The sequence below is a fragment of the Pempheris klunzingeri genome, chromosome 19 (genome assembly GCF_042242105.1).
Source record: "Pempheris klunzingeri isolate RE-2024b chromosome 19, fPemKlu1.hap1, whole genome shotgun sequence".
In the NCBI taxonomy this organism is placed as follows: Eukaryota; Metazoa; Chordata; class Actinopteri; order Acropomatiformes; family Pempheridae; genus Pempheris; species Pempheris klunzingeri.
This window is the reverse complement of record NC_092030.1, coordinates 2,897,957-2,924,511: the sequence shown is the minus strand read 5'-3', so window position 1 is coordinate 2,924,511 and position 26,555 is coordinate 2,897,957. Positions and strand designations below refer to the sequence as shown.

General features: G+C 41.1%; 1 protein-coding gene across 1 annotated transcript in view; it reads right to left on the bottom strand.

The window, feature by feature from the left end:
• The window catches only part of LOC139218934 (5-hydroxytryptamine receptor 4), a 44,723-nt gene extending 20,719 nt beyond the window's left edge, over positions 1-24,004 (bottom strand). Inside the window, exons 1-6 of the mRNA XM_070850682.1 lie at positions 23,920-24,004; positions 8,096-8,177; positions 7,491-7,667; positions 6,408-6,608; positions 5,661-5,814; positions 3,722-4,389 (exon numbers count right to left, since the gene is read on the bottom strand). Coding sequence (XP_070706783.1) covers positions 3,722-4,389; positions 5,661-5,814; positions 6,408-6,608; positions 7,491-7,667; positions 8,096-8,118 — 1,223 coding nt within the window. The 5' untranslated portion in view covers positions 8,119-8,177; positions 23,920-24,004. The remainder of the gene's footprint in view (positions 1-3,721; positions 4,390-5,660; positions 5,815-6,407; positions 6,609-7,490; positions 7,668-8,095; positions 8,178-23,919) is intronic.
• Positions 24,005-26,555: the final 2,551 nt, after the last annotated feature.

Below are 26,555 nucleotides of genomic sequence, written 5' to 3'. Positions count from 1 at the left end.
AAAAGGACCTCAGGATCACACATCAGATCAGGTCACATTAATGCTGTTCATTCCACATTTTGTTAGCAGAGCAGGAATGTACATTGAAAAAATGTACTTATTTCTCAATGAAAAGACACCAGTCAGTAAGATTCATTTAAAGATTAAATCATTTTACAGTTAAAACTTAGCTAAAATGTAAAACTTAGAGTGGAGGAGCAGCTTTGTATTCATTTCCATCTGGTATGACCATACTGGTGGACTTGCATGGTTTGCCCATTGATTAAAATCTGAGTTTTCTGAGGTTTTATGCAGGTTTTCTTCTTTTCATTTGAAGTCAAATCAACTTGTAAAAGCTAACTAAAGCAAAGCAAAAACAAGACACAGTACTGTCTTTTAAACAAAACCAATGCAAAAATGACCATGACCATCTACGCTCCCACTCCGCCCCGTGGCCATGAGCTTTGGGCAGTGAGCGAAAGAATACAAGCGGCCAAAATGAGTTTCCTCCACAGGGTGTCTGGGCTCAGCCTTATAGGGTGAGGAGCTTGAACGTCCGGAGGCAGCTCTGGTTAGAGCCACTGCTCCTTCCTCCTCCCGTGGGCCTCCAGTTGGAGGTCTTCCGTGCACGTTCATCTGGGATCTCCTCCCAGGACTCGACCCAAAATCCCTCTCTGGAGGGATTATTTATCTGATCTGGCCTGGGAACACCTTATGATCCCCAAGCAGGAGCTGGAAAGCATTACTCTGGATGAGGATGTGTGGAGTGCCCTGCTTAACCTTCTGCCACCAACCAGACCCCGGATAAGAAAATGGATGGAGGACTGGATGGATAATGCAAAAATTATTGTCTGCATCAAAATCACCTTTTGAAAAACACCAAAAATATGGCGAGTATGAAGCACAACACTGCCACAATGGCCAAGAAAGTATTGTTATTGATCTGTAGCCAGGCTTCAGTAGAAACTAGAGGAATATCTCTGACCACAGAACTAAGTGGACCAACAACTGTTTTACAAGGCGAAGACAGCTGAAGGCTGTTTGCAGAAAAACGGCGGTCTGACCACCACAGTACTGAAGAAAATAATTAATGACATTAAAAGCAGGGAAATTGTTCTAAAAGCATACAAATGCGAACGGCCCGCAGTAATGTGAAGTATTACATTTAGTTATGAGCTTAAAACAATATTATGATCCTTTACAGAACAAAGTCTTACCAACTGACTGACTGTCAGCATGTGTGCACACAAGTGCATGCACACAGTGATAAATAAAAGACAGCAGACACTTTTGTTGTTTTAAAAACCACACTACAGAGAAACACCCACACAAACACATGCGCCATCCGCCCACAGACACGTAGAGCTCACTGACAAAATCATTTGACAGGATTCCTCCAGTAATTTCAGTTTCCAGTATCCTGCCGGCTGTAATCTGATTGTCTGAGTCTGTTTTCTGTCCGAGACAGATTTTAAGAGAGGACATCAGATTGGAGTTAACACTGTTTGCCTTTCTGTTTCCTACACACAAAGACAAAGAGCCCAAAAAATGCACACAGACACTGCAGAAACACACACGCGGACTACACACACGTTACACACGTTACAACGAAAACCACCACGACCGGAGCAGAGCAAGAAGGTCAAGCACAGAAACGTATATGCACTTGCGTACACATAGCAGCATGGATCACTGAGAGAAGAACTAACTGCTCAGTGCTCATTAACAGAGTGTGTGTAGACATGCGTAGTGCATGTACTGATGAGTGTGCACGGGCACACGGTTATTAGACAGCATTACTCACAAGTGCCTGTGCTTGTACATATTTTGTGTAAATTAATTCTATGAATTAATTAAGTCAGCTCTGTGTGTGACAGTGTATGTGTGTGTGTGTGTGTGTGTGTGTGTGTGTGTGGTGAGTTCTCTCTGGCGGTGGAGTACTTGTGTTAAAGTTAAACAGTGCAGACACAAGCAGGTCACCTCCTCCATCATCCCCACTTGAAGGGGCTGAGAGCACAAACACAGACATCAACTAAATCACCACAATTAACATCAACAGAAACCCTGCTGGACGAAAAAATAGAAGTAAAAAAGACTGTTGGACCAATATTGTTAAATTATATTCAATAAAGATACTCATCTGTAAAAACGACAAACTTCTAAAGATTCAGTATATCCCTCCTTAAGTCCATGCTTCTCCTGTTCCACCGACTTAAGGTGACTCATATCTTCAACAGCAGCATGAGGTTTCCTTTGAAGCCAACTAGCATTTTGTAAAAAGTTCTTTTTTTGTCATTAAAAACAGCTCTGTGTTAGTTGAGCTAGTTTAGCATGTTCACATGCTAGTATTTGCTTATTAGCACTAAACACAGAGTAATCTAGGTCAATATATGTGCAGGTGACAATGATGGGACAGATTTTGATCATCATGTAGGTGTAAAAATCAGTTCACTCAGTGGTTGTTGAGATATTTCATTCTAGACCTGGACTGGCACTGTGGACAAAATGCATACTACCACCTAAATGTGTATTTCAGCAACACAATAAAGTCCTAATAAAACGTGATTAAGACTGTAGAATGAAGTCACTCATTTTAATCAGAACCCATCTTAGCCAACTAAATATCTCATGAACACAAAACATCCTCCATGTGTGCCAAAGTCTGAATCTTTATAGTGTAGCTTAGATCATATCTCCTGACGTGGGCCATGACAGAAGGGAAAGACCTCACATCCACAATGGTACCCACAAGTACACATGTGCTTCTCCACTATTAAAGTTGACTATTAAATTAATTTCACACAGGCACACAGAGTCCAAGGCACTTTTTTTTTTCTTTCTGGTAAAATGTTCCATCTGCAGAGCACCATACACCACAGCTGCATTGATCATGAACAGCATGTTCAGATCTATTATTTACACATTAGGCCATGACACACCGCCTAAATGAAAAATAATGACTACATTCAAATAAAATGATGGTTGCACCATGATGTATTGCTGTTGTTAATGTACCAGCAATCTATGATCTCCTGGATGAATTTGTACAGTATGTCACCTCGTACTGATCTTTAAATGCAGTGTCCTTGTTAGGCCTGTAAGACTTTCACACTTCAGCAGAGCAACGGTTCAATGCAGCAGCAGCAGCAGCAGCCACAAAACAAAATGTGGTTAATACCTGGTTCATGACATCAGAACAAAAGAGTCCAATCTATCATCCTCTTCTCAATTCTACAGTAAAGTGCACCAAAGACACGCAAAAACAAAGAAAACACTCAGTCAGTGTTGGCAAGGTGATGCACATCTGTCTCTCTTTGCAGTAGGAGACAAATGAAGCTGGTTTCTTGCCTGAGGCCTTGATTTCTCCTTTGATGCGCTTTAAACAAAGAGGATCCTGAGACCATTAACGCCCTCTTACTCACACTCACACACATGTTTACTGTCCCTCACACATTAAGGTAGTGTCATTTGTCACCAGTCCAACAAAACTGCCACGCACAAGGATGTGATCAAAAAATCAGCTGTAGGTAAAAAATATTTAGCGATTTGGCACAACGCTGGTTCTACTGGCCAACTATGAGTGTTGTCAGCCAAACCCAACTGGGACTTGAGCAAGGACAAGATAATCATATATAAAATGTGAAATCGGCGCAAATGTGTCTTTACTGTGTGTCTTTACTGTGTGTCTTTACTGTGTGTCTTTACTGTGTGACTTTACTGTGTGTCTTTACTGTGTCTTTACCTGAGTGCCATAGACGTCCCGTTGACCGATGCAGCTGAGCACGCTCTGCGGGTTTGTCCATAGGAGCAGCTCCCCTGCCGTGCATACCTCTCATCCCCACAGCAGAGAATTACCAGAAACGCCCTCCGAAAAGCTCGGTTCAGAAAGGCATACAGGAAAGGGTTCAACCCTGAGTTAATGTACCCGAGCCAGAGCCAGGCTGTCCACAGCTGCCAAGGCACTGAGTAATGGATGAAGGGGTCCACAACGTTGGTGATAAAGAACGGCGCCCAGCACAGGCAGAAACAGCCCATTATGACCGCCAGCGTCTTTGCTGCCTTTGTCTCAATGCGCATGCGGCTGTTTGTTATGGGAGCCTGCTCTGAGGGGGAGCCAGAGCCAGTCGTTGTCCTGAGCCTGTAGTGCTCCAATGGATCTGAAGAAGTAGAGGACCTCACAGTGACCACCTGAGCCGTCCCAGAGACAGGAGCAGAGCCGGCCCGCTGTAGTGTCTCGATCTGCCGTACGTGGCTCATGGCCGTGACGTAGATCCGCTGGTAGGCCAGGACCATGAGGGCTAATGGAACGTAGAAGGCAACTGCAGAGCAGATCAGAGCGTACGGCCGGTTAACCAGAAACACACAGCTTGTGTCGTTGGACCCTCCCGTCATGGCTCGCCTCTCCTCGATCTGGAAAGGAGAAACAGACACAAAACTAACTAATATGCAGAATCTAGGAGTGCAATTGACCTTCACTTCACTCACACACACACACACACACACACACACACTCTCACACACATATGTATAGTTAATCCCCTTTCGTAAATAAGAGGTTTAGCCCGTCTGGTCAGCTGCCCATATCTTTGTCCTCAATTGAAAATGTGGTCAAGCGGAACAGCATCTCAAGCTGAAAAGTGAATTTTATCTCATCCTCTTGTGTAGATGTTTGGGCTTGGCTACTGATGAAACTACCGTTTGAGCTCTGCATGGTCATACATTCATCGTTTAGTGTAACGGGGCAGTAAAATCCTTTAAGCATTTGAAAAGGTACCTTTCATAGAATTGTATAATAGACATTTTAAGAACTTCTGGTGTCAGAGCAAAGCGAGAGCCTCAGTGAAGATGCTGTGGACACAATTCAAACCAAGCAGACATAGTTGTACTGTGTAGTGTAACTTGTGCCACAGTTATTGAGTCAGTTCTTGCAGCTTTGTGACAGCTGGAGTGCGAAGAAGTGTCTGTTTCAAACAAGTCCTTTTTGGGGCAGAAAAGGAGAGCAATGGAGATTTTCTGAATTTTTGCAAGACGAGTGACCGATAAAGAAACAAACCCGCAGCATATAAAATAATGAACTGAAACTTGACCTAACTCAGCTGACATAAGTCATTCAATTCCTAAGGTATTTTGTCTGCGACATATGACTTTAAGACATCCAGCCAGCTTTTAAAAACAAAAGATTGTTGTTCGGATGCTGCTGAAAAACAGAGAAAAGAGCCATGTGTTTCATTAACTCTGGCTGAATAAATTCATCTATCCCCGTCTGCCTCTGGGAGTCATGCAGCTCATTTCAAGGCAGCCCTAAATAACCGCACGCCAAAACATATCCAAAGCAGCAGAAAATGCTTGTTGAAGTGCTGTCTTAGCTCGCAGCAAGAACCTCCACAGGGACTGAAATTGTTTTGTGATCACTGCATTACCTTGTCAATGTTCAAGGGATTGGAAACGTTATTAGAAACAGAGAATATTAGGTTGGAAAGGTTTATGCTGCATTTGCCTTCACAGAAAGAACACGTCTCTCTTTAGGCGATTGAGGGAGGTATATGAACTCTGCAGTGTGATACTCTGCTAAAACATACTGTACATTTGGATGATGCTGGATTGTAATACAATGTTCAGTGATAATACTGGAACCAGCAGTTATTTTTGAGCTCATTACGGTGTCACCTCTGAGAACTCACAATCTCCTCGATGCCGATGGCGTTCCAGCTTTGCATGATGGGTAGGAAGGAGATAAACGTGGGGATGAGCCAGCAGCCACTGAGCATCACTGCCACTCTGACCGGGGTCATCTTGTGTCTGTAGACCAGCGGCTGACAGCAGATAGCGTAATACCTGTGATAACACACACACGGACACACACACACACACACACACACATGCATATGGTAATGCGAAATGGGATTTCACCTCATCCTCCAAATTTAGAATCCGAGATTCATCGCCTTGAATCGATTTCCTATCTTGAAATGAAAATCAGGAAAAAAACGGCTCTTTTAAAACCATCAATGCTGCTAACAAGGTTTAGAGACAGAAATATGTTTTCCATTTAATTTTGTCCTCAAAATAGAACTTTGTGCTGTTTCCTTATTGGATTTTCACCCAAATAAATGCCCCCACACAAAAACAGAACTATTGCACTTTAGTATAATTTCTTAGTTTAAAAACAGAGCTGGGAAATACAGAAGAATTTATTATTTTTCATTTCATTATTATTTTGGGCCTTTGAAGTGCTTCTCCTTTCATCAGTGGTTGTCAATGAATTGTGTTTTCACTATGTTCATTTCAAATTTCTTGGATTGATGTATTGAATTAGTGTTTTTCAAGTTTCTAGTCCACATCTCAGAGGACGTGCATCTTTGTAAGAAATGTAATTTGTCATGAATAAGCTTCAAATCCCTCTAATCATCTCTCTCTCTGACACAAACCTGTCCAGTGCGATGCAGCAGAGGTGCAGGATGGATGCTGTCGTCAACAGGACGTCCAGAGACGTTCGGACCAGGCAGAAGATCTCTCCGTACCGCCACTGGCCCGTGGTCAGCTCGATCGCAGCAAAGGGCATCACGACCAGCGCAACCAGCAAGTCGGCAAACGCCAGCGACACAATGAAGTAGTTAGTCTTCTTCTTCCTAAGAGGAGACAACAAAAAACAAGTTCCCATTAAAAATTATCCATAAAAGTCATCAGCAAAAGTTTGTGGCGTACTGAATGCTGTACAGCAACATCGTGTCTCACATGACTATAATAAGCTTGTATCTCTGAGTTTAAAGGTGCAGTCTGCCAACTGTCAGTGTGACTTCACTGAAATATGAAGCAACTGTCATGTGTCCAGTTATGCATTTATAAATAAAGATGGTCTTATGTTGGTCTGTTTGTAGGATTTGAGGAAAAAAGAAATAAATGTGAGCTACTAAATAGCCTTTCAAAATGTTTCATGTACAGATCAAAACAGTTTTTTTTGTAGTTTGACTTAGGTTTTAGGGAAGTCACATGTACTAAAAGTCTAGACAGAGAGGGTGTTTCAGGACAGGCTCTCTGTAATGTGAGTGCTTTGACTTTTGATGGGTTTGAATCACGTATTCTCAAAGAAAACCTCGATGCCATGCCCGGCACAACACATGTACACACTGTGACAGTTCTCAGGCAGAGACAGTGCTAGCTGTGCTGCTGTTGCATGTGGCATCTTTGAACACTCTTTTCTAGAATGCCTTACAGGAAAATGTGTGTTTTCAATTCACATAGCAGGAAACAAAGTGCCTTGGCTTTGTCTCTTAGTTTTGGCCGTAAGTCACATCTGACTTTAATGGCAACATTTTAGATGAATTTCTTTTCTTACAGGTTGCTATACAGAAACTAAAATTTCACACAAGACAGGTCTTCCAGTTTGTTGATGTTACAGATGGAGCCTTGAGGCTGGGTGTGTTTTGTTCAGCTGGCTGTAGGAAGCAGCTTTAAAGCCAGACTGGACAACAGTTTAGACCTTCCAGCATTAAAACGGACAACAGCCTCACCGTAGATGCCTGTCCTTGCAAAGCGCCACCATGACCAGCAGGTTGCCAAACACTGTCATGATGATAATGATTGAAAGGAAGATGGTGAGTACAATGGTTTCCAGCAAGCTCAGGAACTCCTGCCGCTGTTCCTCCTGTTGTTGTTGCTGCCCTGTGTTTATTATGTCATCCAACAAACTGCAAGAAAAACAGAAGAAAAAGAAAAAAAAAAACCAAATTTGTCAGTTAGCGTTTTAAAATCACCTCATATATCCGATTATTTGGGGTAGATAATGTTGTGATAGTGAAAGTATTGTACAGATATTTCATTTTCAAATGAACATGAGCCTGGTTTTGCACAAATAACCCCAATGGCATCATTCCTGTGGTCACTTTAGTCACACTTACTTAGCAATTAGTGACAATTATCACCTTAAATGCAACAAGACTAAACACAAAATGAATTGTGTGTTTAGACTGTAGATTAAACGAATCAATAAAACTCAGATTAACCAGGTTTTAAAAAGCAAGATTTCACATACTGGTTTATTATTAGTAATTTGTAAACTGGTTAATAATTTAGGTTTCAGCTTCAGCTTTTTTCTGAGCTTGAATTTGTGACTCACTGTTGAGGTGATGCTGTGGCCATCACTGGTCATCTGCATTGAGGTCAGCAGAGGATCGTCCTCATCACCCCATGCTCTGGCCCTGCTCACACACACACACACACACACACACACACACACACTCATGATGTAATCATCCAGGGTCTTTCAATAAGTCTGCATTTTTCCAAAAATAGCAGCCAGCTTGTGTGTATAACCAGACTGGATTTCTTCTTGTTTATCCATCTTATGACAACATTAAGGCGCCAAAAATGTGACATTGGTACCTCTAATAAGTAACTGGATCACAGCTTGAGAGTGTGTGATATTTATAAGACAAACAGGCTTCAACAGGCAGCAGCTGTTTCTGCCAGACTCCATCAGAATGTTAGTTTGTCTTTGTAACGCGAAAACAACACCAAGCTTCAGTGAGCACCACGAGGGAAACTCTCCTCTCTTATTCCCCTGTGAAGGGAGGTCAAAGGCCACACATCAGCTCCTGATCACACACCGTCAGCAAGGAGTGCACTAAACCTGCATTCTTTCTAAAAACCAGCAGGGGACGAATCCACACGATGTAAAGAAGTCAGTGAGACAATAACTTTATTTATTACCTCAGTAAACGTGTTCCTAATGAGTTTACGGCCTCAATCATCAGTGTAAAGTCGTCATCAATACGGTATGATATTAATTTTGTAAAGGATGTCCCCATTTAGAGTAAAACAGTATGCTTTAGACAGGGCTACTGTGTGAAGTCGCCGTGTATTTAACTAGCCGTGAACTTGCTCTTTGGTGCTGTGCGTGTTTTCACCCGAGACCCTTTGACAGTTTCACACTGTGTTTTCTGTTCCATGAAAGTTACTTATAACATTTTGGTCTCGTAAACATGTCTTGCTCAGCATTTGGTTGCACCGAGGACACTCAAAGGAGTCAATTGTTGAGTTTTTCAGGACAGTAAAGTTTGTTTAAGCCGATTAATATCACAATTTATGTGAATTACGGATGCATTTTGCTAACCGAATGAGCTTGCTAGCACCAGCTGGTGATTTCTCCTCCCCAGCTTCACCTTCTCTTCTGGTCACTTCTGGCCCCAAAAAACAAAACAAAATGGTGACGGCCAAAATGCCAAACTCCAGGCTTCAAAACAGTAGTCTACAAACCACAGTATAACATCTCGGTGGTTACATCCACTTATACACTCTTATACAGTCAATGCTTCTCTAGCGGGGCCAGGTAGAGACTCCCCAATCCTGGCTCTCCCTGCTGAAGGACAGTCTGTCTGACCCTGCAGCCCTTTTGTAACCCGGTCCATAAGATAAGCATCTTGTTTTTGCCAACACAAGCCCGAGGCAGGTAGAGGACAACTAGTTTACAAACAAATGAGGGAGTTTAGAGCAGTAACTGTGTGCCGTTGTCCACCTGAGCCCTGCTTCACGTTCTTGGTTTTCTGTAAAATCAGTAACTTCAGCTTCAGATCGGTATACAGCTTCATGATTTTACGGGGCTGGTTACAGCTGTCTAGTGAACACTCCTGATCCACCTGGAAATATCTTTTTGGACATGGGTAAAAGAACATCCGTACCAGTGAAAGTCATCGGTGTCTTATCTTTCATTGTGTGCCTTGAGGACTGCTGAGTGCTGAATAAGGGGTATGGCTGGGGAAGCACTTGGTCAAACATACAGTATGATCTATATAAAAGTTGAGGGGTGGACCATGTTTGTCTGAAAACAATGCAGCCAGCGCTGATAAGGAGGGTATCACATATGATCACATGTGCTTCCTCAGAGACAAACATGACAGCGCGCTGACAGGGTGGAGGTTGTAGGGACAGATCAGAGGAGATGGAGGTCAGGAGGGGTTTTATTTTTTGTGGTGAGTAAAATGGTACTAAGTTTAGACTTTTACAATTGAAATTACATTTCTGTAATCACAGAGAGAGTAAAGTACCATGAAAAGATCCCAGGTTCATGTGAAAGATACCCAACCTTAGGAGTCCTTTTATGACTGTCTGTTGAGTATCTGTTTTTAAGGAACAGCAAAGAGCCTTTCATAGGTACAGATGTAGATGTCTTATCAGATTTAAGCTCCTATTGCAACATCTTTTTATGACGGCTGTCTGGCCTTATCGCACTAGAGGGTCAATATCATCATCTGCGACTGTGACAGCCGGCGTTTCTGTCAACAACATTTACTTCCTGCATCCAGATGACCATTTACAGCCTGTCACGTCCGTGTGTCATGTAGTCCAGTAATTCTTGATTCTGAAGTGTTGGCTGAAAGACTTTGGTGTACGTATAGCTTAATGTATCACTTTATTTCATCTTGATGTCCCATCATTCACTGGACTGAATCTTGGCATAAAATCATTTGACTTGTCTCAAATCAGAATCAGTTACAGTCTGGGTCTGCAAGACTTGTCCCAATTTGTCTGCTGGTCTCTAGCGGCCAAAAGGCTGAGAGCCCCTGATCTAGTCAACAGCTTTTCCAGTTCTGACTTGTCCCGTCTTTGTGTTTTAGACACAGACATAACATTCATTGGGTTGTGAACAGAAATATAGAGCTTTTGTTATTTTGTCCTGAATATTAGGCCTGAATTGAAATCAAAACTGAAGAAATCAGAGAAATAACACAAATGTTACAAGATGTAACAAGAACCTTATTTGGGTTCTTGTCCAGATCCCTCAGGCACCTGAGCCTGTACCTGCATCCATGACTACACACACACAAAACACTGATTATATACGCAGTAAATATAATTAAATGTCAAGTTGCTGAAGGAATAATTCAGCCCCACAGATTGGACGCTGTTCAGCTTTGCATTCTCATTCTAACATCCAGGCAATCTGAAAAAATTACCGTTTGAATGTTAAATGGTCTGTAAAGGAAAATGTAATAAGCATTATCCTCTTGCTCACTCTCACACACATACAGAAATCATCTGTGGACAACAAAACTAACACTACCCACTATCATACTCGTCGCTCACTCAGTTACTCACACGTCGGAATCTAAGGAATGAGAAAATATTTGCTCAATCTGAAATTCAACCATAGGAAAAGGAGAGAGAAAGAAAGGGGCGAATGAGAAGAGAGAGGAGCCACGTTTCTGACAGTTTGCTGCGGTTCTCCTGTGTGATGTGCGTCCAGGGAGGTGTGTTTTCACAGCTCACCATGTCCATTTCACATCTGACTGACACGGAGCTGAACTGAACAGAATGAACTCTGGAGAGCAGGGGGCACGAAGACACTCGCTTTCTTCTGGTCTATATTTCATGTCCTGTGAAGCCCACAGTTATTTTTGTCATTATTACTATTTTTTTTTTTTTAATCGTTGGAGTTTATTCATTCATTTACTGAAACTAAACTGTGGATCATGTCAGTGAAACTAATGGAACAGGAAACCAACATTTGAGTTAGAGGAAATAGATTTTCCTCTACAATCAAAAGGATTTTTAATTACCATCTACTTAATAATTGGTTGCACAAACACACGTTTTTAAGTTGATTATTCATAAAACGTAGTTGTTGTAACTGTTTTTTCTACAACTGTTAAAAAATTAAGTTGCCCCAATTAAATGTTTTTATGTTTTTGTCATAGCTTCATGAAATGAATTCACTCAGCAGCAAAACTGTTCGAAAGTTAACTTTTTATTTATATTCACATATTTCAATGTAGGGAAAAAACTACACAAACTTAAATTACCCCACAAGTTATAAATAAACAAATTGGCCATAATGCTTTGAAATGAAATTGTAACCGTACTTATACCATACTGTAACCATTAGGCCATCACAGCACAGTAGTTAAAACCACAGTGCCAAACATGTAAATACTTCAAAACTTCAGTTTATAAATCGTTCTGTTTTGTTCTGTTTGTTTTCTTCTCTTTTTTTTTTACAAAATATAGTAAAGACCTTTACAAACAATTTTACAAAAACAATAATGAGCATGCTTTCGATGCAGTCAGTTTCTGACACAGTATGAAACATTTCTAAACAGAATGCTTGCTCATTTATCAGTTTGCATATGTAATTACATCGGCAGACCCACATCATTTATTCCCTCTGTGGACTAAACCACGCATCCTTTTCAACATCATCTTTGTTTTGTCAAATCTCAAGACAAGATTGGTTGCACACACATACCCAAAACAAGACAAGATCGTTGCGATAAGTCAGATTCAGAGCATAAATGATGCCCATCAGCAAAGCACAGCATCTGGGAATATCCTTTCCCTCAGGGATTTTGGTTCCCTCAACTACGATGGCTGCAGTCTTGTAGTCAGATCCTGGGCTGGACTGGTCACCGATGATGCCAGTTTTCATCATCTGCCTATCAAGGCCTGCCTCAAACTCTTCTGTGTCCTTATAATGAAAATGAAACAATAAGTTAGCGTGTTAGAAGTTAATGAATTGGATGACTGCTGTTGAGTTCTTAGACTATTGCTTTTACTTAACTGAGTTAATAAGTGAAGCCATTATTTTATTTATCCTTGCTGAACGGACCATTGCTATAATATTTATGATCGGGGTTTGGTCAGAAGTGCAACAGGCATGAAAGTTCATCGACAGCAAGCAGTGCAGGAGCAGGATGCTTGCTCCCTGTGTTTATACTGTGTCCAGTGTGAAAACATTTTCTTTCAAGATGTTGAATTACTTACACTAAACTCTTTGAAAAGGTCCTCTTCCTTTTCTCCAAGGTACACGACAAGGCAGCGGATGGCTACTTCTCTGCGTACTTCAATCGTATTGTGCTTTTTAAGAAAAGAAAAAACAAGAATGAAGAGTCAGTTACATTATAATCTCAATGGGTGACTGCCAACAACTTGTATTTCAAACTAAATTCCTCAAGAAGCATGTCTTTGATCTGCCTGGAGTGCAATGGTCAAGTTTGACCAGACAGGTAGAGTCAAGGCTTACAGTGGTTATTCTTTTGAATTCGTCATTTATCTGTCTACCACACAGACAGAAGAATTATTCCTGCAGAAACTTTTGCATCCCCAGCCCGTCTAGAATCACATTATGTCCTTGCACCCTTGAGAAAGAGAAAAAAGGTTTCATCTCTCCCACAGAGCTACCTACAGTGTGAAGGCTGCCAACAGCAATTAGCCTACAGTGGAACTTTAAGACTCTCTATGTGGATGACAAAAGATTTTTAAAATTATGTCTCTAATTTCTGAATGAAATTAGATTAAACAATGTAGCAAACAGTTACACGAACAAAAACTAAATCATACACTTCCTGAATGGAAAGCCCTTTCTAGCTGAGCAAACTTGTCAAATGCAACTTTATCATTCTTATCTACTACTTTGCTAAATTAAAGGGTGGGATGGACAAATTTCACTGCTAATTGTGAATAGCGTTACATGTAGTTGTAGAACATATTCCATAAACTGTATTAGCAGGTGTAACCTAACATCTATACACACGTCCTCTGTTGGTCATGTCAGACTTGACAATTTGCCAAAATACATTGTTTTAGTGGAGTTGAATTGTACATGAAATGACACTCACCTCGAAATTTCCTTTGTGTGATATTCCTTCAGCCAACGCCCAGCTTTAACCGTCCAAAAAACTTGTCCAGGCATGTTAGTGGGTAAGCAAGAGGAATTTAAATTTTGATCTCATGATGAAAAAAATTAAGTCATCAAACCAATTTTATTAAGTTAGTACAACTTGAGTTTTGTTTTAAACCAGTTAACGCAGAGATTTGATATTAAATTGACATAATTACCAACATTATTAAGTCAACGCAACTCATGAAAATATGTTTCCAACTTAAAAGGCTTATCTAAATCAAAAAAATCTAATTAAGTGGTGGTAACAGATCCAATGAATTATTTTTTAGAGTGTGATCTCCAGAATCATCGACTGAACTTTCAGATAACTGATCCAAACATTCAGATTCGGTGTGGCTAAAAGGGAGAGGTTGAGTTTCTCATAGGTTGTGCTGCTCTGGAAGAAGTAATAATGGCTGAAAATCCCAGTGGGCAGAGCAAAAAACCACCGTGGCTAACATTGTCATTAAATTCCACAAAGTTTTCACATTTTCCCTCAGATTTAAAGAGTGACAAGTAACAAAAAACCAGAAACATAGATAATATCAAGCCAGGACTGACAAAGGCTAATAACAAAGGAGGGTTCAAGAGTTCATTAACACGTCTATATGTTTATCTGTCTATCGAGTCCTGCTCTTTAACGGCATGTTATAAACAAATACAGATATAGACAGCTGATTTGTGGTCTGAGATTGACTGATAAACAGGCAGACAGATGATGTAGGAGGACTGACTGACTCATCTGATGTCAGCTGTAATTAGAAGATGCTCATGCGCCATCTGGGAAGCTTCCTGATCTACTGGGTTCTCTGCCTGATGCATGTCTGAAAACTCGACTCTGCTCGGCTCAGGACAAAGTTCATGTTCCCGTTAAAGACGTCCCTGGAAAGATGAGGAAGAGTTTTCGCTTAAAGCTATCACACCATCATCAGATTAGTCTTGCCTTCAACAGCCACCACATGACTCAACCTCAGCTCTCTAGAAGAGTGCCATGAGGTCAGTGAGAAGACGCAGAGACGTTAGAGAATCCTAAAAATGCTAAAGTATATTTATTGCTTTTGCTACCACTGGGATACTTCGACTTGGAATCATTAGATAAAGCAAATTTTACTTTAACATCAGGACTTGGAATGGAATTTTTACAGAATTCACCTATTTTATACTCCCTCTGTAACCCTGTTTATAATCACAGTCTGGCACTGCATTAAGCCGTCACTGTGCAACTTACAAAAAATGGTTATTGCACTTTATGCCACACACAAACCTGCACACATTAGCTGACTGGTTCTCCAGAAAGTGTACAGAAATCTAAAGAAGAAGAATAACAGTGTGCTGACTCTTGACAACATGCCCACAAGTGTGTGCTGAGATCATTTGTAACACAACAAAAGTCTAAAAGTTGCAAATCATGTAAATTTGATTAAACAGCAGTGTGTTGTGACCAACGTACCACTGCTAACATAACAAACGCAGCAAATTAAACACTCTTTAACTCCCCACTCACTTTTTTTCTTGTCAGGTGGGAAGTAAATAATTCTCACATAATCTCACACCTCAGATTGTGAGAGGGCTGAGCCGTGTGTGTGTGTGTGTGTGTGTGTGTGTGTGTGTGCATGCTCATATGCAGTTTTGTTGGTTTGTATGTGGAGGAGGAGTCTTTGGTCCTGTTGCCAAGGAGACTAAGAGGTATCGTGCTCTGCAGACTGCTGTAATTTAAAATGTTTGAGAAAGGAAGGCTGGCTGTTGAACAAACTACTGTCAGGGCAAATGCTCTCACCAGAAGCTGAAATGTGTGTGTAGTGTCTGCTACAGCAATTGCTGATCAGTGATATAAAGTAGAAGACGGGATAAAAGGATAAATCTGGTGATATTTTATATCTTTTTTTATTATCAACAAATCTCATAAAGACCAGAACAACAACATGACATGATCCTTCATTACTATGAATGTGGGCCCAGTAGTTTATTTTGGGTTGATCTCAAATTCACTGATCTGTTGCTGTGAATATTCACTTCTGCATCAAACATGTATTAATGCTCCACAGAAAATAGTACCCACCAAATGCCCTATTTACTTTTGTTTGAGTAACTTTTACTAAAAACTAGAGTAACCGGCTTTTTAAAGAAATTATTCACCCTTTATAAGTATATAATAATTATAAGTATATATTGATAACACCTTTTCAGACTGTCATCCTCTGTAGGAAGTGATTGAGTTTGGGCTAAAAGTGTCCTGAAACAGACTATACATGTTGGTTTTGGTCTTTTCTTGAGATTTCTGACAATAACAAAACTTAAGAATTTCAACAGCACTATCCTTTAAACTTTCTCTACTCCTCTGGTTCATTTGCTGAGCTCTACATGTCCTACTGTATACTGCATGCATGCAGATTGTGCAAGTGGACAGAGTGATAACAACAGCTGAGTAAGAGCAACAAAAAAAAAGTGTGCACATTTTTGTTGCATCTTAAATATCTTACTATCTACCTAAATATCTCTATTTCATATTCCCGATCTAATTCTGTGAAGAAAATAAGCACACCTCAAGCTGTTCTTGCATCTCGCAGAAGACGCCACTTATTTGCTCTCATTCCCCGACCAGTTTCTCAACTTTGAAAACACGCACAGTGTTTACAACAATAGAGAAATAGAAATAAATGAACAATGTAATGGAGAACTAAAGTAATGTTTCAGGAAGTGTCCCTAAATTCCTCAGCTCATTGTAGATGGGGCGTCAAGCCATCACCACTTCTGCTAAAACAGAATCTGATCTTTAACGTTTTTTAAAAGTCATATTTAGGTCATGTTGCTCTCGAGTTCAGAGGCTCTTCACCTCGACTGACTCGGAGCTTAAGGAAAGACGATGAATATATTTTACCACAGTTTTTTTTTGCAGCTGCAGAACCTAAAGAGTGCAGCACAGAGAGCAGAACTTAACTTAGCAATGATCGGCATACACACACACACACACACACACACACACACACACACACAGTGAGCCAGGGAGTTTTCACTCTACAGCACTATGTTAACTGAAAGCAGCGGCAGGAAACAGAGGAACTGTAGAAATGACAAACATGTAAAGTTTGCTCAAGAACCAATTGGTTTGGGACACCGATCAAAACCATGAAATAATCACCCAACCACCAGCAGCAGTCAGCACACGGACACACAACACACACACACACACACACAACAGTACACACACACACTTACTCCGGTTGGACTGGAAAGGCCTCTTCAGTAGAACCATGAAACACTAAACTCTCAACTGCAACCAAAACACATTTACTTCCTAAATCTGCAGTGGAAAGAGCCTTCAGAGTGCACTGAATGTCACTAAAACCCTCTGTGGAAAAACAACTTATACGTTAAAGTGGTAACCTCTCTGATCACTCTTTCAGTGCCTCCATCTTTCTTGCTCAGCACATGTTGCTGTGTTTTCCTCACTCCAGGGATCTGTCTGCCTTTGCATGCTGGGTTGATAAAGTAGTGTTGTCCAGTGGTGGGCAATTTACATAGACAATGTAAGTAATATTCATAATATGTTAATAATTGAAAATGTACTTGAAGTACTCTCCACTACCAATGCTTTGTCAAAGGCATATTTAAACTCCAATGTCTCACACCAACATGTAAAATCTTTTTTCTGTTTTCCACCATAGACTGTATAAAAGAAATGAATGTAGCTTGCAGGTCTGACAAGTGAACCCAATGCTGGAAGTCTATGATAAAGTGACACTACTTCTCACTTTATTTATTACCTCTGTAAGCAATTTCCTAACGAGTTCATTTCTCTTTCTTCAATACAGCATGATGCTCATCTTCTAAAGAGGAATACTTGAATGTGGGACTACCTTGTGACTAATCAATCAGAGGCAGGTCATGCCTAAACTTAACCAATCAGAAGAAGCAGGGTTACTTCTGACTCCAGAACCTAAGATGGTCTCTCCAACGCAGAGAGACTAAAACTAACATCACGCCTCCATCAAACTCCTGACTCCTCCAAACTCTCAAAATAACTGAGCTTTACTGGGGGTGACAGTAATGACTGAAATGCCATTACTGAATTTCAAATTGTAATCCCTCACCCTACTTGGCACTGAAATAATAAAACTGAAATAATCCCATTACTATAGCATGTCGCTAAGCAATACATTACTGGCCAACATAAAGCGGGAGGGCTTTTTATAATAGTCACTCAATTTGTTGGGTGATAAAAAGATGGAGTATCCTTTCTGCACCCCTGAGGGGAATCATTTATCTGGGTTCAGGACAACAGGATGTTTCTGCAGTGGCAGAAGTGCACGTTGAACTCACAACCATGTGGGCCATCAGTCTGGAATAGTTGCTGTAAAGCTGACAAAGTATGCTGAGCATTAACTCATTATCTCAAACCAGATTAGAGATCAAACAGGCCTACATGACAACTTCTGCTCCACTTGTTGGCTTTGACTCCACATAAACTCTGTAGAAGCGGAATGTGATGTGCAGCCAGGACGATTAATCTTGTGGGTTTTTATATATTACTAGTCTGTGCAGCAAGAAGCTGAATAACTGAGCAACATCTGCAGACACCTTCTGGATTTTTGGCAGGTGAACTAAAGAAAAGGATTGGTGGATTTTTGGAACATCCCAGTGTTGTTTGTGAAGTTTTCCCAATTTATCTAATGTCAATAAAAACTGGTGAATGTCAGAAAAGAGCATTTGTGAGAAATTCTTCCTTTAATTTCGTTTAACTTGACTGAGGACACTGTCTTTTCCAAAACTGAACACATTGACACTGTAGACTGACAACACTAACGGGATTGACAATAATAATACTAATAATAAGCCATCAATGATTCAGAAATCGCAGATACAAAATCAATCTGCTGCTCCAACAAAGTTGAATTATCAACAGTGTCACCTGTTGCTAGTGAATATTCAAACCTCATTTTCCTAATTTTCTACCTTGTTGAAGAGTTGCTGCCTTTCCCATTCGCTCACAGGGATGCACTAAATCACACACTAGTCTGCTGCATGCATGAGTGGAACAAGATGCAACTCTGAGTGGATGGAGCGTGTCTCCTGGATAAAGCTGCGTGGGTGAAGGTAATGGGTTGTGAACGGGTAATGGAGTATGCTGGGCTCGTCACAATAAGGGTGCCAGCTAACTGGTTGATGGGGGTAAATGGAGAATGACTACGAAATATAGCGAGGCATACACAAGACTGCACATGGAAGAACACACACGCAAACACAAACTTACATGCACACAAACGCAAAAGGCTGTGGAAAAAAAGCATCTACCCAGGGCCATCACCCACTGTGTGCCTCCCCACGGATTTAGTTACGACTGATCAGTTTTCCACTTTCTCATAGCACCACTGTCCACATCAATATCTCCTTCTGCAGACGCGCTGCCGGGAAAACACGCTCAAGGAAACAATTATAGGCCAGCCTATGAAAAATAGAGGAAAAACAACAAAAAGCTTCTTCCTATAAAGATATTACACCAAATTAAACGATATATACAGTTAAAGCAACAACTATTGAAAATGTTGCTGGCCCCTTTTCCTCAATTCATGCACAGATGTATAATGGTTAACTTCATGCTTTGCATGGCTTCTTTTCCAAAATACAGAGGGCCGACTGTTCAAATAAAACTGCTATCAACAGAATTCTTTCACTGTAAAATATTTCACTGGAATATTTATGAAAAAGTTTTACCCAGTGCCCCGTGTCACAGTGTCTGAGTAAAGTCACCACATCTCACACAATCAATGGCTTCATTCAACTCATGTACAGACCAAAAGCAAACAACTTCAATGTTCCAGTAGAAAAGAAACTTGAGCCTCCAGACATTCTGCTTATTCACTATTGATCAGTTGTTTCACCTTGAGAATCCAAAGGCTCCACTCATTGGCTGTGTGCAATGTCAATCACAGACGTGTCTACTCACTTCCTAACAGCACGAGTGCACTCCTGTTCACCAAGCCACTCAATGCAGACAGGGATTGGGAAAGAGTGTATTCTTTGCTCTGTAGCTGCAAGTAATAAGTTGTTCTTATTAAACAATCTATAAAATGTTAGGAAACAGTGAAAATGCCCAACATAGTTTCCCAGAGTCCAAGGTGATGTCTTGCACTTGCTTGTTTTGTTCAGACAAGCAAATCTTTGTATTTGAGAACCAGGAACCAAGGAGTGTTTTTTTATTCTATTTCGTCTGCTGCTTCACTTATATGATAAAATAATCATTAAATTGTTGTCAGTTAATTCAATGTTGATCTACCAGTAAGTCAATCTACTAATCAAATAAAATTGTTAGCACATCACAACCGCTTACCACGTTTAGGAAAAGTGATTTAAGAGTAGCTGTCTGAGGGAGTATTGCAGTAACAATCCCTCCTCTGTACACCCGGCCTGCAGAGCACCTATGGATCATTGTCTCTGTGGGCACTCTTAGAATCAGTCACTGGTTGTTTTTTCACAGTGGAAAAAAATAAACAGCTGCAAATGACTTCCTAGATGAGTCCTGTTATCTTCAGTGACGTTGAAGAAGAGATGACACGCACAAATGTGAAGAAAACTTTAACTTTGTAAACTTTTCCTTAAGAGAAAGTATTTCCACACTGTATCTGCAACAGGGTGAAAACAAAGAGTGTGTGTTGACAGCACTGAGTTGAATTTACTTCTGCTTATCTCTACTGATAACCAAAAAGCGGGTATAGACGGATACTGTACGTTACTTTGGGTAAGGTGACTGTGATAATGAATAAGGTCTGGCTGGCTCAGGAATCAGGCTAATGAGTTGCAGTTGGTCCACATGTCCTAAAATTAGCCCGAAGGCCCTCTTCTAAATGTCTACAGGGAGTGGCTAATAAGGACAGCGCAGTGGGTGATGGCAGGAACGAGACGTTTACTGTGTCTGGTGAGGGCAGAGACCCTAAAATCAGTTTTTCTGTGACTAATCTACTGTTTTACCTCCATTTGCCAGGGACGGGTTACTTGAGCACACTCACTGTCTCTCAACACCAGTTTGTTACACCTGCCTGATTCATTTACAAGATGTTCATACCTGGGAAGTGGCCAGGGCTATCAGTTTGCTTATGGCTGCTAGCCAGTGTTGGAGTTGTGCCTTGCTCAGGGCTTCAATTTTTGGACGAAGCAGGAGTGCTTATTTTCCTCCAAGATGATCAAAATCAGATTAAACTTTCATCCAGATTTAACTTTCTCATCCAATAAATTGTCTAATAATGGTGAATCACCATGACTTCTTGCTTTTACAAATTGCCTTTTATTTATTTTTTGTTCTTCCCAGATGCTGCCAGAGGTTACACATTTGGGACTATTTATCCTGGGAAATGGCATGAAGGGAAATGAGTGATGGGGATCTTTTGATTCTCATTCTTGATGCTGAACAGGACCAATGCTGTGTGTCTAAAGGATTACACAGTTTGGACTCAATGTTATGTGTTTTCTACATGTTGACAAGCCAAATTATGTTGGCAAGCTAAAGTTGATTTGGATGAGATTTACTGAGAACAGGAGTCATGTCAAGGGAAAGCATTTGAATGTGATTTATTACAAGACAGAGGGGTTTCAACCGTGGCCTTAGGGATCGCATTTGGAAGACACCACTACATCAGCTTTGTTTGAAAACTCTGCATCCCGTGTAATAGCTTAGACATGTTCCTTTCTAACTAAATATTAGTAATGCCTTCATACTATCTGTAATACTTTAGACTGCAGGCAAACAATCCGAAGAGAAGGAGCGGGCTGTGGGTCATGAGGCTGTCTGGTGGAGCTGCCATTTCATTTTGATTACGTTCGATTATATAACTGAAATGGGAAATATTTCAAGTGAGATCAGTGGATGAGGCCCTAAATCCACTGTCCACCTGTGCCATGTCACCAGGCAAATACCTATTTTATCCAAACCGGCCTCAGCCTTCATGAAAACATGATGCTGGATGAAATCTCACAAAATGATCTCAAAATATGCAATTAACATTCTCAGTTGGCAAGAAGCAAAACATTTCCCACCACACAAAGGAGCATTAACAATATATCATCATGCACAGCGACAGGCCGACAGGCTCCATGACGGCAGGTGTGCTTAACTGTCCAAAACACCTAAATAATATTCATAATTTAATAAACCACATTGAGCATTGGACTGTGGGATGTATGTTTGTGTGAATAGGAACCAAAAGGGGTGTCTCACTGAAACTCAACTTAGAGTTAGGAAGACGGTAGCTCGGTAGATATGAGGGTAGATTATCAAATTTAGGAATTGACAAAAGCTTCAGAACAATTATTCAGACAGAGGTAAATGTGTCCTGCACGTGCCACCTGATTTCTACCACAAATATTTGAATATCAATCCACATCTACTTTGGACATTATGGTCCTCATCTCTTTATCTCTTTCTCCTGCACACAAACACAAACACACACACACGCTCACACAGTGTAAACAGTTCAGTCTACACTGTATCAGGGCAGTCAATTAAAAGCTTAATCAATTGAAAAGCAGCCAAATACACAGCAGCAGCCGCCTGCTTCTAATGAAGTGCATTTGTTAGTGTGTGTGTGTGCGTGAGCTTCTGTGTTGATACAGTAATGTGTGTGTGTGTGTGTGTGTGTGTGTGTGTGTGGTACATGTTCCCGATAAACGAACTACACTGTAATAAAGTAACAAGGACGGGAAATTGCAGCACATCTGTGCTGAAATGTCAGCAATCAGTTCACTGTGTTTGGGATAATTGAACAGCAGACCTTTTCTGTCGTCCTGACAGCCAGGAAACATTTTTTGGAGAAAACAAACTAATCTTTCCGTGGACCACCAGACCGAGGAAGGACTGGGAGGATGCTCCTGAACTCCTTCACCTTTTATGCTCATCTACTGTAATGTTTACGCCCAGATGGACATAAAACAGCTCCTCTCATAAAACAAGTAATAAAACCAAATGTTAAACAAAAGTTTAAGCACTTATCGTGGGGCCAAGTTCCTTTGAAACTGTGATAATTCTAAAACAAAAAGCACATCTGTCTTAATGCAAAGTTCACACCTGCTCCTGCTACTTTCAGTGTTCTGTTTTAACTTGTACACAATTTCTAGAGCATATACCTGCACATTACACTTCTGTCAGTGGAACAACCTCAGCAGCTGTACATTATTTGACTGTTTTAAATTAAATGAGCAAATATAATATCAGCCAAACTGCTGCGCTCTGTTAAAGAGAAAAATCTAGTGCTGATAATGACCATCGAGTGATGCACATAAATAATAACTGATTAAAATGTATGACAGATGTAATGATTAGGTCTATGAATGAGCCACATTTAGACTTAAAAACATAATGAAACGTGTCAGGAAATATCTGAGATGATCACGATTTGAGAAGTCCGTTTTGCAAAAGCTGCAGACAAAACAATCTGTTAAAAAGTCTCATTAGGTGAAATTTCCCAGATTGAAATAAAGTCTATATCATCATGTCTCTATCATCATGTCTCTATCATCATGTCTCTATCATCAAGTCTTTATCATCATGTCTCTATCATCATGTCTCTATCATCAAGTCTCTATCATCATGTCTCTATCATCAAGTCTCTATCATCATGTCTCTATCATCAAGTCTCTATCATCATGTCTCTATCATCAAGTCTCTATCATCATGTCTCTATCATCATGTCTCTATCATCATGTCTCTATCATCAAGTCTCTATCATCATGTCTTTATCATCATGTCTCTATCATCATGTCTCTATCATCAAGTCTCTATCATCAAGTCTCTATCATCATGTCTCTATCATCAAGTCTCTATCATCATGTCTCTATCATCAAGTCTCTATCATCATGTCTCTATCATCAAGTCTCTATCATCAAGTCTCTATCATCATGTCTCTATCATGTCTCTATCATCATGTCTCTATCATCAAGTCTCTATCATCATGTCTCTATCATCAAGTCTCTATCATCAAGTCTCTATCATGTCTCTATCATCATGTCTCTATCATCAAGTCTCTATCATGTCTCTATCATCAAGTCTCTATCATGTCTCTATCATCATGTCTATATCATCATGTCTCTATCATCAAGTCTCTATCATGTCTCTATCATCATGTCTCTATCATCAAGTCTCTATCATCATGTCTCTATCATCATGTCTCTATCATCATGTCTCTATCATCATGTCTCTATCATCCAGCAGCAAACTGAACTGACCAAACTTGAGTCTGTGACATCCAACAGATTCTAATTGCTAAACTTCTACACAGCTTTCCTTGTAAGCTGCTCACCTGAGCCGGGATCCTCTCCTCCGTTCCTCCGACACAGGAGCCCCAGCGCGTGCAGGTGGCCCTCATGATCCGGCCGAGATGGAAGAAGAAGAAAAACACGCGCCTGCACAGTCCGACCTGCACGAGCTGAGGAGGAGTGACGACGGGCGACTGTCAGCCTCGTGCCATTCAGAGAGAGAGGGGGGGGAGAGAGGGAGGGAGGGAGAGAGAGAGAGAGAGAGGGAGGGAGAGAGAGAGTGGGGGGAGGGGTGATGCCATCGTGTGGCCTTATCATGCACTGAGATGAGCTGTGTCAGGTCATCTGTGAAGTCTTAAAGTATAAAGAGTAAGGTCAGTAATGAGAGTGAATACAGCTCAGAGAGACTGCACACAGTAGTTTAAGTTGTGTGGATCAGCTGACACTCCAGCCACAGGTGATCTTCCACATTTGAAGACAGATGTGAATACACCTGTGTTTAATAGACACTTTAACGATGAAATGCCCATGAAAAGATGTTACCTTGTATCAGCTGCTATAATAACCTTCATGGGAAATTGACAGAGGCACTATTTCACACAGCAAATGCCATCCTGTGTTTTAATGAGCCTGTCTATAAGACTGCTCCCTGAACACACTGTAAAGACGATAATGAATGCACAATATCACTGTTGATTCCTCTGATTCTTCTTCTTCTTATTATTATTATTATTATTATTATTTCTTCAGTTTTATTGACAAGCAGTTCCATGGTCATGCATTAGTCCTGTTTCTTTTTTTTGTCTGTTAGGCCACGAACAAGGAACCAGTCATTAGTTCAGTGCATGCAGCACCACCATGTGGCCATTTCTAAGGTCCTTTACATTACAGAGGTCTAAAATCAAACTTACCCATGATTCCTCCAGACACATGAGTATTAATAGGCAATTAGATAAGACAGTTAGATGATATCTCTGCTGGCAAAAAGTTCAAAATTATATAAATTCATGAGAATCTCAAATATTAAAGGTTTAGTATGCAGGATTTGAGAGGTCTATTGCGAATGAAATGTAATATAATTCATAATCATGTTCTCAGTAATGTATAATCACCATAAACCATGGTTGCAATCTGCAACTTTACTACAAGATTAAATTAAATCCTACACACTGCATCGTGCACATCAAATAATGTGTTTTCTGAACATTAAACCATGTAAACCTGTTTTTAGGACGACCTCCAAATACAAGTATGAACCTGAAAATGAGCAGAATAGGGGACCTTTAAGGTATTTCTTATATACTAATACACTTATCATATATGATGTACTCATGACTCATCTGACAGCAACAGAAAGGGGTTTATCAAACAACAGGAAATGGTTAATGGAACAAGCACAGTTCACACAGCATAAATAAAAGCAATAAAATAGATAAATAAAAGCAATAAAAAAAACAATAAATAAAAAATCAAAACATGTTTAAAAGTCTGATGGTTGAAGGGGAGGCATAGCACATTACAGGTGGTTACAGGTGGAGGTTTAAGCTGCAACTTTCTGGCAGATTCTGCAGGTGGAGGCTGTGGCTGCATGTGTCTGGCAGAAGTTACAGGTGGAGGTTTAAGCTGCAACTTTTTTTCAGATTCTGCAGGTGGAGGCCGTGGCTGCATGTGTCTGGCAGAAGTTACAGGTGGAGGTTTAAGCTGCAACTTTTTTTCAGATTCTGCAGGTGGAGGCCGTGGCTGCGTGTGTCTGGCAGAAGTTACAGGTGGAGGTTTAAGCTGCAACTTTCTTTCAGATTCTGCAGGTGGAGGCCGTGGCTGCGTGTGTCTGGCAGAAGTTACAGGTGGAGGTTTAAGCTGCAACTTTCTTTCAGATTCTGCAGGTGGGGGCCGTGGCTGCATGTGTCTGGCAGGAGTTACAGGTGGAGGTTTAAGCTGCAACTTTCTTTCAGATTCTGCAGGTGGGGGCCGTGGCTGCATGTGTCTGGCAGGAGTTACAGGTGGAGGTTTAAGCTGCAACTTTCTTTCAGATTCTGCAGGTGGGGGCCGTGGCTGCATGTGTCTGGCAGAAGTTACAGGTGGAGGTTTAAGCTGCAACTTTCTGGCAGATTCTGCAGGTGGAGGCCGTGGCTGCATGTGTCTGGCAGAAGTTACAGGTGGAGGTTTAAGCTGCAACTTTCTGGCAGATTCTGCAGGTGGGGGCCGTGGCTTCATGTGTCTGGCAGAAGTTGCAGGTGGAGGTTTAAGCTGCAACTTTCTGGCAGATTCTGCAGGTGGGGGCCGTGGCTGCATGTGTCTGGCAGAAGTTGCAGGTGGAGGTTTAAGCTGCAACTTTCTGGCAGATTCTGCAGGTGGGGGCCGTGGCTGCATGGGTCTGGCAGAAGTTGCAGGTGGAGGTTTAAGCTGCAACTTTCTGGCAGATTCTGCAGGTGGAGGCCGTGGCTTCATGTGTCTGGCAGAAGTTACAGGTGGAGGTTTAAACTGCAACTTTCTGGCAGATTCTGCAGGTGGGGGCCGTGGCTGCATGTGTCTGGCAGAAGTTACAGGTGGAGGTTTAAGCTGCAACTTTCTGGCAGATTCTGCAGGTGGGGGCCGTGGCTGCATGTGTCTGGCAGAAGTTACAGGTGGAGGTTTAAGCTGCAACTTTCTGGCAGATTCTGCAGGTGGGGGCCGTGGCTGC